We start from the raw sequence: 19,233 nt of genomic DNA, 5'->3' as shown, positions 1-19,233 counted from the left end.
TTCAGTGTAAATATACAATATTATCATCCATCAAGTGGCTTTGTTAAGATTACTGCCTGGGCAATTGATGTTCTCGAGCCTCATGCTTGACTGTGTGAATGTGTGTGTACGTGTGTTTCTTTGGGCGAAGATAATGAAACCTTGTTGGACATCATGCTTTCTTGTCTGCAATCACAATCTTTTCTTTCTTAATTTAATTCTTTTCAGACTCTTCCACACTTATAACTGATCTTTCCAACTTTTGCATTTCCCTTTATTTTGTATTTTACCTCATGGACCAATCAAATCACCTGTTTTCTTATTTATTATGGTTTTTGGGGGGAGTGTTGTGGGTTATGATGACATGTATTCATGCATATTGATGGCACAAGTGAAAATCTTCAGATAATATATAAGAGGAAAGTTTTGAGTGCAAGTTGTTGGTTGATCACAGTGAGCCTCTTTGTTGCTGTTTTCATTCCAAAGCATTTATTATTACGGATTTGCTTTTACACACATATATATATCCTCTCGGTTGTTAGGCGTTGTTCGTCTTTTCAATCTGTCTTTTTTTTTTCTTTTTCCTCTTGCTTCTGTTTTGCATTTTGTTAAAATTCCAACATGAGAGGCCAGTAAACCGAAGTAAGAAAAAAATAAACCGATGCTTGAAATCCTCTGACAGTATCATCGTATAAAGAGGGAGGATTGCAAAACCACACATCAGCAGTGTTTACTGCACCAAATTACATCATACTAATATGAATGTATTTCAATGAAAAAAACAAATGATTAAAAACCTTTTGATTTGAGGCAGATATTTTGGTGTCGTCTTTATTTTTCAAGGATTCAAATTGGCTTCACAGTCACATCTTTATTACCTACTGAGATAAATTAGACAAAGATTGTCTTAAGAATGTATTTAAAAAATAACTGAACTTTTTTTAGAGACTGAGCCAAGCGGAGGCTGCCAATTTTCGGAGGTGCAACTAACGATTACCATCAGCGGTGAAAAAAACATTAAAATGTACTTGATGGTAAAGAGTAATTTAGTAGCAAGCCCAGTTCATTGTCCACATCCCGTTCGTGATTTGACATTTCAACACAAGTATACCTGCCATTCATCACACCCGAAAACCAAGCTTGAAATAATATACCTAAATCTTATGCTACCTGTGCAAATTTTATTTTATCAATCATTTGTGATGGAAAACAGTATTGCAGTTGTTGCGTATCCAAACAATAGTCTTTTATAGAGTTGATGTTGCATTTTACATCTGTAAGTTTACGATTGCTGCATTTCATTTTGTGAGTGTGTGTGTGAAATAGTAAGTAAAATAAGTAGTCGACTCGTGCATCACATTGAGTTACAGCTTTATTTAAAAGTTGGACCAACATCAGTTTAATAGTAATCCTTTTCACCAGATCACATTACATTTCCCCTCCAGAGCACAGATTTTGAACACAAGACTGTAGCACATTATATGGTCTATACAAAATGAATTAAAAGTGTAGGAAAAAAAAGAAAAAAACCTTAGCTCATCCCCTCAGACTGCCACGTTCCAGTGGCCATAAAACCTAAAACTCTAGCATCACACTAATCTTAGCATTGGCACTTAGTTGAGGCAGAGAGGAGAACTGGGGGACAGAAATGGACCTAAATGGGGGCTATGTAGAGGTTTGTGGGAGTGTCTTTGAGGGTTAAAAGAGCCTTTAAAATGTAAAAAAAACAAGTAGTCCCTCCCACCATATGAACATAGGCCAAAGTACAACTATAGCCACATTCATGGACGCCACAGTTTTCACCTGCATTGAGTGTATGCAGTGTTGAAGCCGAAGTACTGGAGAGATGAACAGAAATATTAGGCGCTGCCATTTATCTTGTTTTTGGAATCTCCATCTCTCAAGGACGGCTGCTTCCACTCTTAATGCAAATTCACTGTAAGCGTTTTTGGGGAACAATACAGATTTAAAAAAAAAGTAGCCACAATGTGTTGGTTAACGTTACTGCACACTTGTGACAACAGCCCGTTCTGCTGCCTTGAATGCAGCGGGTTTTTGGCATCTGGTTTGGTGTTAAGACAGGAACCGGGGCCAGAAAGGCACTTCAAAGTGTGGATGTCCTTTTTAGATTTCCATGCTTAAGCCCTAAAAAATGAACAAGATCAGCTGTAAAGCTTTGAGTCCTCCAAATGGCTAAAGGGGAATCTGAAAGACACGAAGAAGACATAGGCCTGGTTATTGGCTGCTGGAAGTGGTTTGAACTGTATTTTTTAAAAAAAAGGGTTGGCAGAAGGTCAGAGAAAAACAAAAAGAAGAAATCAAATCAAATCTATGGGATAATGGACTGATTCAATATTGTGAGAAACTTACGAAGACAAAAAAGATCTTCTGAGTTGTATGATGTGAATCTAGCCCTCAATGGAGACCTCTGGAGCAATGTGTCCATTCAGCGACGCCTCCACTGACATCTCCTGAGCAGAAAAACAGACATTAGATGAAGTTAGTGCGCTGGGAATTCCCAACATTGATAAACAAACATCTGATGTATGACAGCAATAGTGACGTTTCTATTTAAGCGTGCCTCTTACAATTGAGCTGAGTTGCACAGACTCCACAGCGAGCTGCATCTGACATGGTAGGTGGCAGATTTCTAGCTTAGGCTCTTCTGACAGCACCTCCAAACATATCTGCTCAGCACTGGTGTCCTGGAAAGGAAAAGGGGAGAGAGAGGTGGTTAGAACGTCCCACATACTCTTTGGATAATCAGAATAAGTAACACAGGAAGACTTTCACAATATTTTCATATAATGGTTTAATATCATGCGGTTGTTTATTTTTAAGTAATGCTGTCTGTATACAGTAACTCACAATTTCCTCTGCAGGGGCAGCAACAGGCTCTACAACAGGCTCTGCAACAGCCTCTACAACAGGCTCTGCAACAGTTTCAGCAACAGCCTCTACAACAGGCTCTGCAACAGTTTCAGCAACAACTTCAGCAACAGGCTCAGCAACGGGCTCAGCAACGGGCTCAGCAACAGGCTCAGCAACGGGCTCAGCAACAGGCTCAGCAACGGGCTCAGCAACAGGCTCAGCAACAGGCTCAGCAGCGGGCATCACATCCATAAATTCTGATTCGGTGTTACTCACTTCCACAATTTCCTAGATATAGCAAGCAGAGAGAGGTGCCTGTTAAAAAAGCTAAACACAAAAGTTTCACAAATGGATAATATGCAATAAACATGGCAATAACATCTGGAGCAACAGCTCATGTTAGCTTTGCCGTTTTAACAGGAAACTACTCTGATCATAGAGGCAGGTTTTATATGAAATGTCAATTTTCTTGAAAGATGTTTGCTTAATATTAGTAACAATTACAGCAACTAATGATTAATTCCTGTCTGCGGTATCTTACCGGCTGGACAGCAGCAGACTCTGCAATGGCGACATCCGCTGCTGAGAGAGATTCTGTGACAACAAAGTCATCAACCATGGTGTCAGCAAAGCTCTGTGTGGAGAGATGTAGAGAACAAGATAAGATCATTTTAGGATTTTCAACATACCAGCACACACACATACACACACACACACACACACACACACACACACACACACACACACACACACACGACATTGACTTAATTTAATGAGGGGAATTAATTAGCAAGCATCCCAGGAGAAAAAGGCAACTGAAGCCTCTAAACTAGTTATTTTAAATTGCTTAAAGCAGAGTGTGTTTGCAACAATGTCACATATTTAAGATAGGGATATTGAACCAGTATCCAATGAAATACGTATAAGAGATCCTAATTGTGACATATTACAGTTTGCACATTATTTTATAGCATAACCCATAAACTTCCGACTTCAGGGTGATCACCATGAATGCAGTCTCCCAAAAAGTGGTCATATAACATGTGGAATCAAATAGTTTGAGTGTTTAGCTTTTACCTCTTTGACTTCAGTTATGAGGGCTTCAGCCTCTTCTATCAGAGCCTCGGGGACGGTGTCTGGCACCTGCGGACACAACAGATACCGCCATGTCAATATTCAGCAGAAATTCCAAATTTCTACTTCTGTATTACTATTTACACAAAAGACAACTTGTTAATCAAAAACTCCAAAACAAAGCCTCTAGCAAGAAATGCCTCTTAGAAAAACTACTCACCACTGGGATTTCCACACATGGGGCAGGAGCATCCTGTAATAAGAAATAGCAGGACACAGTATGCCATTAGTCTTTGGTGTTAAGTTTAAAAGAAATTATATTAATGAAGAACCGAGCCAGAAAACAGATGTAGCCGTTGAAGAAGCCGTTCTACCCGCTTGAAAACCTAACCAGTGAAAAGATCTTTTGGAAAGGATTTACAGCAATACTACAGATTATTAAGGATGATAAGCTTTCACACAACCACAACTGTTTGAACCACATGCTACACACATGCAACACACCATCACACACTAGAAATGTAAAAACGACATAAGTCAAAATGCACTTCTGCATTTTGTTCTTGGCAGATAAAAGAGAAGAAAAAAGGTTTGAGAGACGAGGAAAGTAATTTGTATCAACGTGGCACCTCTGTGAGAGCAACAGGCTCAGCGAGGACTTCTATTTCAGCTTCATCATCTTCATCCTCAGCTGGGGCTGCAGGACTGGCGACAGCTTCAGTCTCCTGTTCTGGCTCAGGTATCTCTGCAACAACCTCCTCCACTGATTGCACCAGTGTTTCTGTAACCACTTCCTCAGCAGGAACTTGGTCACATGTAGGTGCTTCAGCCGCTGGTTCTTCAGTTGTTTCAGTTACGGGCTCTGGTGTGGCGATATCCTCTGTGATAGCCACCTCGGTCTCAATGGTCTCTGGCTCGCAGACATCATACGTCTGCACGTGCAAAATCAACACGGCACACATTGAAACACCATGCAACATGCAACAGGGGATCAAATGGGCAACACTTCGTCCATATAATTGATCAACAAGGTTTTTCCTCCTGGGCAAGAATATAATTTGGACAAAATGATGACCTCCCATGCACTATGGAGTCTATACAAGTGGAATTTGAAGCCTTGCTGTCACAAAGAAGATCAGTATTACCTGTTCAGTCTCTGTGGTTTCGATTATATTCTCCTTTGTCTGAATCTGGAGAAGGAGAAATAGAAAAACACACTTAAGCAAATGGATGCATTGGTCGATGGATGGATGGATGGATGGATGGATGGATGGACACATGAACACAAAAGCAACAAGACAATGGCCGTTTAACAGACTTAACAACAAACATTGGAGATTTTCTGCACTGAATATAACCTACAGCCTTAAGTAATCTTCAACAGTCAAATCTAACCGATTATACTCGGCTGGGTTTCTGAGGAGTGGTTGCTTAATTGCAACTTTCACACTAATTGCAACAGCTTTATTAACTGCAATTTTAGGTTGTTTCGTTATTTTTTTGGCCAGTGATTATCATCAATACAGTCATTTATGTTATTAATGAGTGAAAACAAGTTAGTTTTTGTTTTTCTCTTTCCCTGAAAACATCTGGAGAAGGCGAGCCTGACTGCGATCAGAGTGCTGTGTTATATAAGAGAATGAGCCCTAGGGGGAAAGTGTGGCTGTTATTTATAAGGTGTGAAGCTTAAGTCATAGAAACACTTTTCTATTGAAGGAGTTGTCTCCTGTCCAGGTACTGCTCCTAGGAACTTATAAAACATGAGTGGAAACTCTGAGTCACTCTGGTTTAATGTATGGCGTCTTCTGCACAACTGTTTTTGTTTGACATATGAAACCACATACACCGAAATGTGTTAAAGGCAGTTGTGTTTTCTGTACTGGATGAATGCACTGTATTATGTTGTATGAAGGGGCTGCATGCTTAGCTTAAATGGCCTAAAAAATAAAAAAGAACTTCTGAACATAGGCTCAAGTACAACTCTGCATTTAACCCTTACTAAGCAGCAACCAAGAAGCAACTTGGGGTTCAGTGTCTCACTAAAGGACACCTCAACATGCAGACAGTAGCGAATCTTATCTGTCCAGGAAAATGAAACACGACCTTTTGTGTGAAACGCGTCTCTGTAAAACGACTGTTTTTACCTCGATCTCAACAGGGGCTGCTACTGGAGCCTCAGCTGGGGGTATGGCCTATGAAAGAGAAGGGAAAAAAAAGAGATCTTACTTCACAAGTCAACAGAACAGTTATACTTCACTCTTCTTCGGAAATGCCTTGAGTGAGAGTGTAATTTGAGTTTAGGGTTTAGGGGGAGGAACATGCATACATCCTACAGGAATGTTACAACCAGTTGCATATTGGGAAGAAAGTACGCCCATTTCTCGCCCCTTCTATAAAACCCAGCTCAGAAGAAAAAATAAATATATATATATATATATATATATATATATATATATATATATACATTCACCTTATTAAACTACCTTCCTCAAAATACCTACACAACTCTATAACTACAACATATTTTATTATCTTTTTTTACTTCAAAAAATGCGACATTACTATTATTACTTCTATAGAAATACACACATGTCCAGATAATGACAGAAGGCACCCATATCTTCCTAATTTTTTCGCTGCCAGGGCGATTTTCCAATCCTTGCCAACGATTTGTTCTGGAACAGTTGGCAGTAACCTAAATGGCCACTGGCGGCCCCCACTGTGCACCCAAGTGTGTTGAGCCATAGTGGCACGAACAGGGAGCAGTGCATGAATAATGCAAATCTTTATAGACCAACAGTGAATTATTTACACTGTCTTGTACCAGCCTGTCTTCAATGTAGGACAGGTCTGGTGCATGATGGCTGCTACTGCAAGTCAACCATTGGCCAACATCACCAAGTCCATTTATCTACAGTAGTTAGAACAGAGTGAAAACTCTCACAGAAGACAGTTGAAACGCTTGTTGTTACACTCAAGTTACTTGACCATCTCCACCTCTTTCTCTGCACTACTGGGAGGTGAGAAATTCTGTTCTCCAGGATTTTATTAACTTCTGAACCAAAGCCAAGTGGGCAAAAATGTCCGCATAGTTGAGAGGAGCAAATATATACTCCAGCTATAGCCTGGGAGGGACGGTATAGGGGAGAGGAGGAGGGAGAGGGGGGGAATATAGACCTTCCTTTGCTCGACAGGAAATCACACACATAAAGCTAACACACACACCCCCAGTCTACCCCAGTCCCAGAACACTTTGTACCAAACTGATCTGCACACAGATCCTGCCTCAACGGTCCTACTAAGAAACAAATCCAGCTCAAACCAAAGCCGATCTAGAAACAGCCACCTTTCATACAGACCATTTCACCACAGAGGATATAGTGTACCTGGACTACAAATATAGAAAAAAATAAATGGTCAAACACTTAGTATAAGAGGAGTCCTCAAATAGATGCAAAACAAAAAAATGTAACCAAAAAGGGAACGTTTTGACTGTTCTCTTTGCAAAAGTGTACCGTTAAGCTAACAAAGCCCTATAGAGCCCCAGAAAACAAACACATAAAAAGTTGGAAGGAAATGAGGGGAGGGCTCCTCCATGTGCGGACACTGGTGGGAGGAGAGGTGGCTGTCCCCACGTGCTTTGCCACAAGGTGATCATTTTTTCAACCATGTCTGAAAATGTCAAAAGTATCACTTCGCACATCTTTGTCACCTACAGTTTTCTCAAATGTGATAAATAAAAAACATGCTCACCAATAATTTTTAAAACATGCTGTAATTTACAGAATTGTGGGCAAACTGAAACCTTCACTAGACAAATACCAAATACAAAAAGGCTCAACCACACAACTACACATACACCAACAGGTGATCAATGTCCCAATTCCCCGTCCCGTCTCCTCCCAACAAAGACCAAATGATAAGAAACTAGGACAAAACTGTGTGTGCGCATGTGCTGGGGAGACGAGTTAATTAGGGGCCCATAGGCCACATAGGAGGGAAGTGGGGTGGCAAAGACAAGAAGTGAAAGAGGGAGGCCAGGAGAGGGGAGGAGTATTGAAAGGGGAGACAGAGAGGAACAAGTGGTGGGAGGGAAGGAAGAGTGATGAAGGAGTGAGGGACTGAAGGGGGTAGGGCCGCAGGAGCACGAAGGGAGCCAACTGGTACAAAATGTTCAGTCTCAGCAGTAGCCGCACCTGGCGCCTCAGGCCACAGAAAAATGCAACGCACTCGGTTCTGTTGGTGGGTTTAAACTCACCTGAGTCTCCGTAATGACAGCCAGAAGCGGAGGGACCGGCTCTCTTTGGTCCCAAAGCCAGCTGAATACAAGCCCCATTTATGCAACGCTCTGATTCTATCAACTATTGCCCAACTCTTCTAACGGTGACCAACTCTAGCCTGACACGCGGTGTCACTGAGTGAACACTTTCTTGCAGTACTGGGGCCACAAGTGTATAAGGCGTCTGTGAGCAAAGTGTCATGAAGTCAAGATTGAAAAAAGCTCATTAAAACAAAGCAAGTAAAACATTGCTTGCCCCATACATCAAAACTGCTGCTGTATGCATTTGTAATTAATGCACCAGTATCGACTAATGTTCAGTTTCGCAAAAGTGCACGAGTGTTTGTGAGCGTCTGAACTGAATCTGGCACATCTGCAAGCAGTGAGGGAGCAGAGAAGAAGCGAGGCAAGAGGAGAAGCTAAGGGGGAACGGGTGGTGAAGTGGGAGGGGAGGGGAGGGGAGGGGAGGGAGGGAGGGAGGGATAAAGGGGAGGAGGGGTGGATACAGCCATAGCTTAAGTATAAAATGGGCTGTCCACCTCCAACAGAAACCTCTTTATTGGTCTTTTATTGCTGAGTCGGTAGACAATCCAAACCTACAACTAACCATAATGTATATGCAAAGCGAATGAGATGACCCAAGTATTACTGGAGGACAGTGTAACACCGAGTTGGCGCAAATGGCCACCGGGGCTAATGACACATCCTGTCTCCTCTTACACCAAACCTGTGCAACGTCTCGCATGCTGACACACATGTCAGCACACGCATGTGCACCATATGTGGTCATGGCTCAGCTACTGGGAGTACAGTCCATGAATTTAGTTTGTGTGTATGTGTGTGCATGTGCACTGAGGTTAGGCACACGCATGTACAGTATGCAGCTTGTGTGTTCACATAGCCTGCAGTCTGAAACAGAACATTCTGTTCCAAAAAGCTGTGCATGTTGGCTGCATGAAGCAACAGTCTATAATTTCATAACTTGCGAAAAGAAAATGTATAGATTTTGACGGTAAAAAAAAAGGTGTTGGGAAATTGTTTAGTGGTATAACTTATGTTACAAAGTCATGTGTACAGTAACGATATGGAGTTTGTGCAAAGAAATAGCCAAACACCATGCATTTCTTTAAATACAGAAGACAGACGCCAAGCTTTTGCATCTTACTCAGTAACTTCCTTGACTTTAAATCTTAAACCAACTTCATTGAGCGCAAACATAACAAAAAACGGGTCATATCAGATGTAGCAGATCAAATTTGGACCACTTTTCTTGCAGCACAATAATAAAAAGGAACGTCACTATAAATGACTAGATTTTAGAGAACAAACTCCCTATCAATCTTATCCAACCAGCCTATTTTACAACCCCGGCACATTTCTAATAATAAAGGCATGCTTGATGACACAGTCATGTTCTAATGTAGGTGATAATGACTGCTGAACTGACTCCACTTTCCACCTCTTCGCTAAATGGAACATGTTGTACCCTCTGTCTTCCAACCCCCACCCCCTCCCTTCTCACAGAACAAAGCCACAGCACATACTACGCGAGCTTACAGCATCTAAACAGCCACAGTGTATGAATATTGGTCATTTTAGATGGCATGCAAAATTCTAAATTTCTGTTCATTGTAATGTACAACAACATATTGCATGTTGATGGTGGATTGCTCCCTTTAACGCTGTCATGCGCAGTAGAGTCACGCAGAGAGCTGCGTTTACTAAAACCTAACCAAGCGGTTTTGTTGCCCAACACTACAGGGGCTGGACATTCGTAGGTTAATGCACGAAGAAGCCAGACTGACGTTAATGTGCTTACAGCTCTTTCTATTTTAATATCCAAAAGGATATCCAAAGAAAAAATCCATTTAATAATCACTGAAAAAGTAGCTCCATAACCTGAACGTACAGCAAATATATAGACGTTTTGTAATGAGGGTGATTCAGGTACTTATTGGTTAGTTAGTTTGGAAGTTTTACTGCTACGACAAGTTAAAGAAAGATTTTTACTGACTATGGGAAGAAAAAATAGATAAATAGTGAAATGTCTGCATGTGTATGATACAAAGCAGTTCTTACCTCCGTCACTGGTTCTGGTTCAGGAATGATAGGTTCAGCCTCTTGCACTATCGCGGCTTCAACTATGGGGGGCTCTGCAGTTGTAGCCTCAACAACTGGTGGTTCTTCAGTGACCGGGGCTGGGACTTCAACCTTGACCTCTGCTGGAGTCTGTTCCAACACCACAGCCTCCGTCTCTGGCACCACTACCTCAACTGCGATGGGCTCTGTGACAGGCACCGAGACCGGCTCCTCCACAGGCACCGGGACCGGGACAGGCTCTGCGACAGGCACCGAGACCGGCTCTTTCACAACTGGTTCTGGTTTAACGATGGGGATCTTCACAGTGGGAACAACAATCGGAACTGCCACTGGGATCTTTACTGGTGCTGGAGTTTTGGCTGCTTTCTTTGAGATTGCTGCAGGGGGCGCACTAACTGCAATCCCAGGACTCGCTTTGGCTGGCGGGTCGTTTGCATGCTCCTCTTCAAGGGCTCTCCTCTGGGCCTGCTGCAAGAGGGAAATCACACAAAAACATTTGGGTTAATGATTATTGTCTTGTCATAACAGTGGGAAAAGGTTTTCATGCATTCAATTGGTATTTTACATGATATTTATACAATTTAATATGTTTAGGGTAACTTGATATTTGTAAGTCAAAGAGTGTTGAACACTGACACTTAAGTGATACCAAATTTACGAAAAGGTTAAGAAACTGAAGCAAATGGGAGTTTAGGGGTCTGAATGCTACAGAGGCCCTTGTCGTGTTCAGATACTGGTGTTATAGTCAGTCAGCGGGCCATTCTAGCACAATTCTGTCTGCATGAATACCAGGCATGCCATCCGACATGTTTTTTCGGCTCCGGACAAAACCCCCTCAGGCTTTAATAGAGATTTTAGGAGTCCGCACCGCTGGCGGGAGGGGCCGGGTAAATGGGAGTAGGCCCAGCAAAGCTAGTTAGATAATGGGGGCTAATTAGTTGAATCAGAGCCGTTCTGACAGGTCTGGTGAAGCGGGGATGAAAACTGTGCGAGTCAGCAGCCCTGATGGGTGCCCCGCAGGCCAGACATTGGGCCTAATCACATTATAATCACGTTATAATCACGTTACAATCACTCCCCGAAAATGCTTTTGTTAGAGTGGCAGCCAGTTTGTGCCTAGGTCTGTGACTGTCCAGCTAGCCACCGTCAAAACAACCCCTCCCTCATCTTCGCCCTCAAATCGCTTGCCCCAAACCTCACTAACTGAGTGATGTATAGCTTTAAATCAATCAAGGTTGTTAATTGAGTTTCTCAGGCTTTGTCTAGGAGGCCCGGCCACTTGCTTACATACAAAGAGGTTTGTGAGGGGAGCATACAGCTGTACATCTTGAGGCTGCTACTTCCCTTCCTGTGGGCTGATATCTCTGGAGTTGGTGATAATGTCGAGCTGTAAGTGACTTCAGGGGCTTTGATCCGAGTGTCACCGACAGACTCTCAGCGAATCAGGGAGATTGTGCAGACTCCATTCTGGCAAAACTAATGCAAGACATTCCTCTCGTCAACACACTACCAAATACAGTTGTGCGGTGCCAGAGAGAGGTTTTAAAGGAGGGGGGGAGGGGCTGAGTATGAAGGCCACAAACTCATACACATACCTAGAAGTCTTCCCAGTGTGAGGACTAGGCCTCAAGTGAGAATTTAGTTTCTAAAGGTGAAATTAGATGCAAACTATCATTTTCATTGGAAAAGAAGATAGAGAACAGCGCTCCTTCTCTTTGATGTTCAGAAGTAAAATGTCTCCCATGGCAGTCACCTCAGAGGAGTGGGGAGGGGGTTAGGAGTCAGATTTGCCATTTGTCATGCCATTGGCCTGCTGCTTTGGCACATTGTGAATTATCATTATTGATATTATGTATAGCAGTGTATCTTCATCAGGTGAAGTACTGTATGTACTGTACAGTGTGTACTGTGTGCATGGGAGATGGGGGGCGGGGGCTTCTTTATGCTCGCAAACAGATTTTTTTTTAACACAATATATGTTATAACCGTATAATATAAAACGATTCATGTTTAATAACAATAACCCACCGGAATATAATAACCTGCAATACCCATCCCATCATTTACCATTCTATCCAGAGCGCACTGGGAGCGCACGTGGCGCTCGAGTGTAAAGCCAAGACGTGTACAATTATCCTTTTCATAGTACCTTATTGCGGAGCCAGAAGCGTCTGAGGTGTCAGGCTACTGAAAGGGATTTCGATTAAATCTGTTTTCTATATTTGTGGCGCAGCCTTCAGTCAGATTTTACGCACAAAGATGGGAGCGCCACTCGGAGTTCAGAGCGTCTCCAGAAACGCAACTACATCGTGTGAAAAGAAATCTTCTGTCACTTTTCTCTTGATATTTCGATGTGCAAGTTAGACACTAAATTTGATCACAGGTCCAAAACACGCGTTTCTACGTACCAGCAATATCTTCAGTGGTCTTTTGGGAGGAAACAATAATAATAAAGAAGGAAGAATTAAAATAACTACTAAATTCGAAAACATTAGTCTACAAAAGTCCATTTTTGTCAACATTTTTCTAGAGGAACGCTGCCACTAACTGATTTGAGTTAATTTTCCAATCAATACAATTTGGGATTTTATCGTGATGAGAATAAAAACTTAGTGAAGAAAGTACGCCTGCCACCACTTACCACCCTCCTCATGCGACGCTGGTTCTTCTTTCTCTTGCTGGGCATTTTGGTGCGTGCTGGTGAAAACAAGAGAGACCGAAAAAAATGTAAAAAGCAGAGAGAGGACCGCGAGGACAAAGTGGATCTTTATAGAGCCCCCGGTCTCTCTGTTACCTTTGCATCGAACCTATGGGAGGACTGGGATGAAAGATGGGGGGCGTGGAGAGACAGAGAGCGAGGCATACACACCCCCACGTCACACACATGCACGTGCACGACAGCTCAGTGAGATGACTGAATCGGAGTAGGGCTATACTGGCTCGATGTTATGAAAGCATTCCAGCAAAGAGAGGGAGAGAGTGGTCCGTGGGCTTGCAGAGCGCCACGCCCCCTTTCCTGGATCAGAATTACGTTTTGGCTCGAGCACATGGCAACAACGACGCACATGCTCTAAAATGCATGTTTGCTATCTACTTTTTGTCCCCTCTGAGAGTATCACAGAGTCAGTTTGTTAACATAAAAGTCATAAAGCATGCTACACGTCCATTTAAATCATATTCTTGAGAGAAAACAAACAAAGAGGAAAACACACAAAGAGCTACTCTTCCACACAAAACAACTTGCTTCTGTCAACATTTTTTGAATTCATTAAAACCCTGAAGCCAGAGAATAGTTTTCATTGTATGTCTTCTCTGGGGAATAAAGAGAAAGAAAGCATGAAGCCTACATGCGTTAACGACCACCGCCCCCCCCATGCACTGCACGAGCTGTGAGCACCAATTGTCTCCAACTCCTTGGGAGCAACTGTACCCTGAATAACTTGTGCTTTATTATGACATTTATTGTTCTGAAAGTGTAAAGGAAACATTGAACTTACGTAACAGGTTTCTATGCATGGCATATATTGCAGCGAAGGGAAGGTGTAAGGGAGGGAGCTGATGAGATATAAATAGAGTTGATTCTCTACAACATGGCTGTCCGGCCTGAAGGCTCGCAACTTGATTTACTCCTCGACGGTTTGTGAGTGCAGATGGATTACATACATACAGTGTCACAGCACCTCCATGTTGAACTGTTGATCTTTCCATTATAGTCACTATAGCTCTGGAAAACTTGAGCAGAATACAGCTGCTGCAGGGATGGTATCAGTGTGACCTTTCAGCTACCCTATAGTCACTGTGACCACTATGTCACCAGACAGCGAATCTTGAAATAATGTTGATTTATCAAGTGTTACTGGGATCATTACAGTCGCTTATTGGGGATTTAGAGATGTCGTACAGTTGGTTTGAGTTGGTTAATGGCTTTAGGGATTCGTCTTTTCATTATGGTTGTTGATAACAAGATTAAAAAGTCTGTTGCCATTTTAGCACACATGTAAAGCAACGACAAAACGGTTGGGTGGATGAAAAGTTAATATTGTATGGAGAGAGTTCAATCTCAGTTGCCTTTTGGATACCACTAGTCGCAACAACAAAATGGCCTGCTGGTTGTGGCGAAGGATGAGCTGTGATCTCACCTAAATCATATGGGTTGAGGTTTTTTAGGGCACAATCAGTCTTGGCTGGACTTTGTGAGCTCAGTGCTAACATAGCATTTCCACATGCTGTCATGCTAATGGTAATGTGGTCATTAGTTTTTGAGGTATGCTAAGTAAAAGTGTTGGACCATTTGGAATTTGTGATGTTTGAAACACATGGCAATCCATCTTTTTTTAAATTATTTTATTCTCTGTTTTTGTTTCAGCTTTGTAAGATACAGAACATACTGTTAAGCCACCACACTGCCACTCAATTTCCTGAGAGAAAATCAACAAGAAACAGTGGAAATATTGGTCTTTTTTTACTTTCAAATGTTGATGGTAAGTGGTGGGATGCATTTTACTAATTAGATACATTTTCAACAGAGCACTGTCATCAGCTATTATCAGTGAACTCATTGGCCAAAAATAGGTCTATCAGAGAGGTATTCTAACTATCTGTAATATCATGGCAGCTTCGCCTCTCCAACCGTTGATGTCTCACCAGTGTGGTATTTCTTGAATGGCTGTAATTCTTCCGATTTAATCTGCCGGGGCAATGCAGAAATAGTTGCGATACTAAAATGAGATGAAATCATTTATTGTGAGTTCGGATGGTAGAAGTTTGCAGCACATTATCACTGTAACTGTTCTGTTAAGAAATGAGAAGAAACAATTAAGTTTATATTCAGATAATTCTGTATGTTTTCAAAAGGTTTCATCAAGTAAAATCTCTGAATATTGAAAGAGTTGAAATGTGGCTAAAATCTGTAAATACCAACCGTGTGTTTTCAGTGTTTAGTTCAGGTCCGACTTCAAGACATTAGCTATATGTTTCTGCACCTTGAGCAAATGTGTCACGTAAGAATGTGTTGCTGCTGAGCAGAGTGGGCTAGCCGAAGGGTTTGCTGTTTATTCAAACACATTCAGTTGAGCAACGTTTACCCATCTTTGGGGCGCGCAGGAGGTTTTAGTGTTTTAACGTTTAAGAGAGGGTGAGCCACATCACAATCGACTGTGACTCTGAGTACAAAGCAGTGTTGTCACTGAGGGAAGAAGTGAAACTGAGTTAATTGTGTTTGGACGAATGCCCCACCAGTGCTGGAGTTAAACTCAGTCAACCAGCTGATATCATCTTCTGGGGCGATGATGAAGATTCCTATGTAGTATCCAGGCAGAATAAGAGGAGTCTTCTCCTGAAGACTGCTGGCAACACAGCAAACGCTCAGAAACTTTGTCCATCAGCTGGTCAGTGAAGAATCATCAACTTTAAATAGACGCATGATGTTTACCTGTGCTGAACTGGGTTTTCTCACACACACACACACACACATACACACACACACACACACACACACACACACACACACACACACACATCAGGTGAACACTGGAATGTTGTTCGTCAACAAACACCCCTCCCCAGGTCAGCTCCATGGTTACCAACATTGGCCCATCAGTGCAAACACACGCACACACACAGTCAAACAAATACTACCTTAATAACTATTTTCCGGTTTGGGGTTTTCAGACATATTTTCCTTAAAGATGCATTTAACCACTACTAGGCAGACTATACATCAATACATACATATTTACATGTTTATAGATACTTTTAACACAGTTTGTACACGCTAGAGAAAAGATGCTCTTATGTGTTTTCACTCAGTGGGGATGAATATGCTCACTTTTATTTGGTGTTCTTTCTGATATTTTTCAATCTTTTTATGATAAATTTGGGGATTTATTTTGTTCTCAATTGGTATTTTTTGGATGAGGCCAGAGGGGAGTACATATTGTCTCAAAGTTCAGCTGTGCAGGTAAGCAAATAACATTAACACGCCAGCAAGCAAACCTAATTTATATATAACTTTTAGAAACAGGAGTTAGAATAGAGAGTACTTGAGGAAGAATAAATAACATGAACTTTATTACTTCAAGGCTACTACTTCAAGTTTAATACTTCAAGTTATTATTATATGTTATATATTGTTCATTGCAAATATATCTAGGCATAATTCTGTAAGCATTGTTGCTGTTTGAGGAAAATATCTCAATCAGGAGCATATTTTTGAAGCAGTCTACACTGTAAAGATGGGTTTCACTTGGAAAAGGAATCCAGCAACCTTATTATAATGATAATAATTCACATAACGGTACTTCCCTTCTGAGATCTGTGACCCTGCTTTATAGACCCTTGTAAGATGAGATCGATTGACCTCTGACCTACTGACAGAGGAACTCCTGGGGACTCCTGACATTCCTGAATCCTGCCTGAATCCTGAATCCTTTCCCTCCTGCAAAGCCATATAACAATTTGTATAAACTGTAAAAGCATAAACAGCCTCCTGTAAATCTAGCGTAAGTTCAGTCAGGAAGACTATACTCTTGCATGCTTAGGCTTGTAGTTTATTTCTCAAAAATCTGCCATTCACTCCTCTCACGCATGCTCACTCATAATTTCCTTGCTGTTATTGCTCGAGGCTGTCAATCATGATATCAGCGGTTGAGATCAGCTGGTCTCCTCTATCCCATAGCACAACAAAACAATTACATCGTTAGCCTATCATCCTGCTGCTGTCTCTTTTAAATATGATTAGATTTATCTTGCTGCTGCTCAGGGCATAAACCCCTCGATTACAAATCTCCTTGCAGAGTCCAATTGCCAAAGACTCTGCCAAGACTTTATCATCACATAACATCTGTTAATGATAATTATCAGGTTGAACAAGGCACCTGTTCGTATTCCTATGGGTACCAGCACATATTGGGGTCAAAGGTAATGAAATGGCAGATAAAGCTGCAAAAGAGGCCACAAAAAATAGCTGCACTAATGAAGTCAGCTTCAGTAAACCAGAAACCAACAGTATTATTAAACAGAGGTTGAAGGAAAGGTGGCAGAAGCAATGGAAAGAAGACAGGAAAGGACGATGTTTTTACCGAGTTCAGAGGAAAGTGGGAGAAATGAGATGTGCAGGAAGGAAGATTTGGACACACTGGCCTAAACAGTATGCTTAAAAAAAATAGAAAAACATGAAAATGTGATTATTGTGGGCAAGAGGAAACAGTAGAACACGTTAGTGTACAATGTCAGAAATATGAGCAAGAAAGAGGGCAGCTGATTAGAGACCTCGGCAAGATGGAGTTTTGATGTAGTGGATATTCTGCAAAAGAACTCAAAACGTGAATGTTATCAAGTATTATTTCAATATCTTAGACTAACTAATATTATCAAGAGAATATGAGCCCGTTGTTTTTTTTCTGTTTTTTTTCTTGAGCCACACTCTATACCAGTTGGTGGAGGTAATGCGCCAATGAATTGTGTGCCAACCGCCAATAAACCTCAAAAAAAGAAGAAGAAGAAGAAGGCACACGTTTGCATGGCCTCACTCCTTTTTGGCCCCTGTCCTCTGTGGTGGCTCGTACACACACAAACAAAGTTTACACTAAATACATACCTGTATCTATTTAATGTGATCAGTTAGCATGCCAACCCTTATGAAAATACGGCCGCCTTTATTAACTCTGGACTGACAAATCTGGAAATTGTTTTAGAAACACTATCATTGTTCTGCCTTTGATGGGTGACTGGATATGTTACTACCCCATATATGAGGTGGTAAGTAAATCTTAATTTGTATTATTTTGCAGCATGGTGAGTGCTGTTAACCCCTTGTTTTTTATTTGTAGGTTCACCTACTGCTGTTTTGCCTCAATCTTTTGATTCATTTACATTGTTCAACCAACTGGGTTTGTTTTGTTTGTCTTGATTCTTTTTGGTATTAGTTCACTTTTTCTTAAGGTGAAGTAGAGTGCCATTGTTGGGAGGCTAAGCATCCGTGGTGAGGTCCCGACACAGTATGCACAAACACTGGGATAAGACTGTAGACTAGACCATTTCTGTTGCGAGGATTGCTGTGTTCCACCTGAGGTGAGTTACCGGTAGCACCCCTGGGCTCTCCTCAGTGTAGTCAGCCTCCCCAGTGGCTTCAACTTAAATCCCACCATTTTGCTTAGTTTATGTTGGATAAGACATTTTAGAATATTAGGTTGTGATGTAGTTTTTAGTAAAGTCTTTTTAGGTTGACATGTTAAAGACTTATCTAAAATCCCTTCTTGGTTCCAGTAATTTTCATTTGTCAATTCATATTCTTACCTCCCCTGACCTTCCCGTCCCTGCAAATTGGATTATTTTCTTTGATTCCAGATAAAACCTTTTCGCGGAACACTTATGTTTCATATTAGTAAAAAATCTGTGTGCCTTAACAATTCTCAAAACAATATCTTCTGGGTCTTAAGCTTGTATTTCCTGGGGTGTAATTCTCCAGGTGGCGTTGTTGGTTCCCTCTCATTTTCCCCATCCTAAGGCCCCGTCACATTCGCATGTGATTTTTTCCCTGACACATTTGTGGTTTAGCCAAACAGATATACTGAAAGACCACGCGTGTACAGACGTTTTAGAGTTTGTTAATAAAGATTCACAGCCCGTGGCCAGTGGTGATGAAGGCCAGACAAAGATAGCAGTGCAGGGAAAGACTCTGAGAGAACGTCATTGGACAAAGGAATGCCAGGGGCTCACCAGTATGTATTCATATCGCAGAGCGGTGGGGGAGGGTTGGATTAAGAGAATGGGAGGAAGGTAGGCAGAGAGATGGGTCATCCTGGTAATAAAAGCAACTGTGCTCAGCTAATCACTCCGCAGACAACAGACATGCAAACACATACCTTTAGCAAGCTCTCTTTTCTTTGACCGACATGCTCCCATGCACAGACACAAACAAACATCCCATC

At 41.7% G+C, this 19,233-nt stretch overlaps 1 protein-coding gene across 2 annotated transcripts; it reads right to left on the bottom strand.

Annotated features, from left to right (window-relative positions):
- Window positions 1-1,333: 1,333 nt before the first annotated feature.
- Window positions 1,334-13,103, bottom strand: LOC116384467 (calphotin-like). Of its 2 annotated transcripts, XM_031849144.1 has the most exons (12): window positions 12,945-13,103; window positions 10,283-10,771; window positions 6,069-6,116; window positions 5,070-5,114; window positions 4,554-4,856; window positions 4,145-4,177; window positions 3,928-3,993; window positions 3,392-3,484; window positions 2,848-3,138; window positions 2,568-2,684; window positions 2,350-2,450; window positions 1,334-2,184 (listed from the first exon to the last, which is right to left on the bottom strand). In XM_031849144.1, exons 1-11 carry the CDS (start codon window positions 12,987-12,989, stop codon window positions 2,388-2,390), a joined length of 1,593 nt encoding a protein of 530 aa, XP_031705004.1. In that variant the 5' UTR covers window positions 12,990-13,103; the 3' UTR covers window positions 1,334-2,184; window positions 2,350-2,387. The 2 variants fall into 2 exon arrangements, with proteins under 2 accessions (XP_031705004.1, XP_031705005.1); XM_031849145.1 differs by lacking the exon at window positions 4,554-4,856.
- Window positions 13,104-19,233: the final 6,130 nt, after the last annotated feature.

This window comes from Anarrhichthys ocellatus, unplaced genomic scaffold (assembly GCF_004355925.1).
Source record: "Anarrhichthys ocellatus isolate YVR2014 unplaced genomic scaffold, GSC_Weel_1.0 scaffold9, whole genome shotgun sequence".
NCBI classification, from domain to species: Eukaryota; Metazoa; Chordata; class Actinopteri; order Perciformes; family Anarhichadidae; genus Anarrhichthys; species Anarrhichthys ocellatus.
Note: the sequence above shows the minus strand (reverse complement) of the source record. Positions and strands in the feature narration are given on the sequence as shown.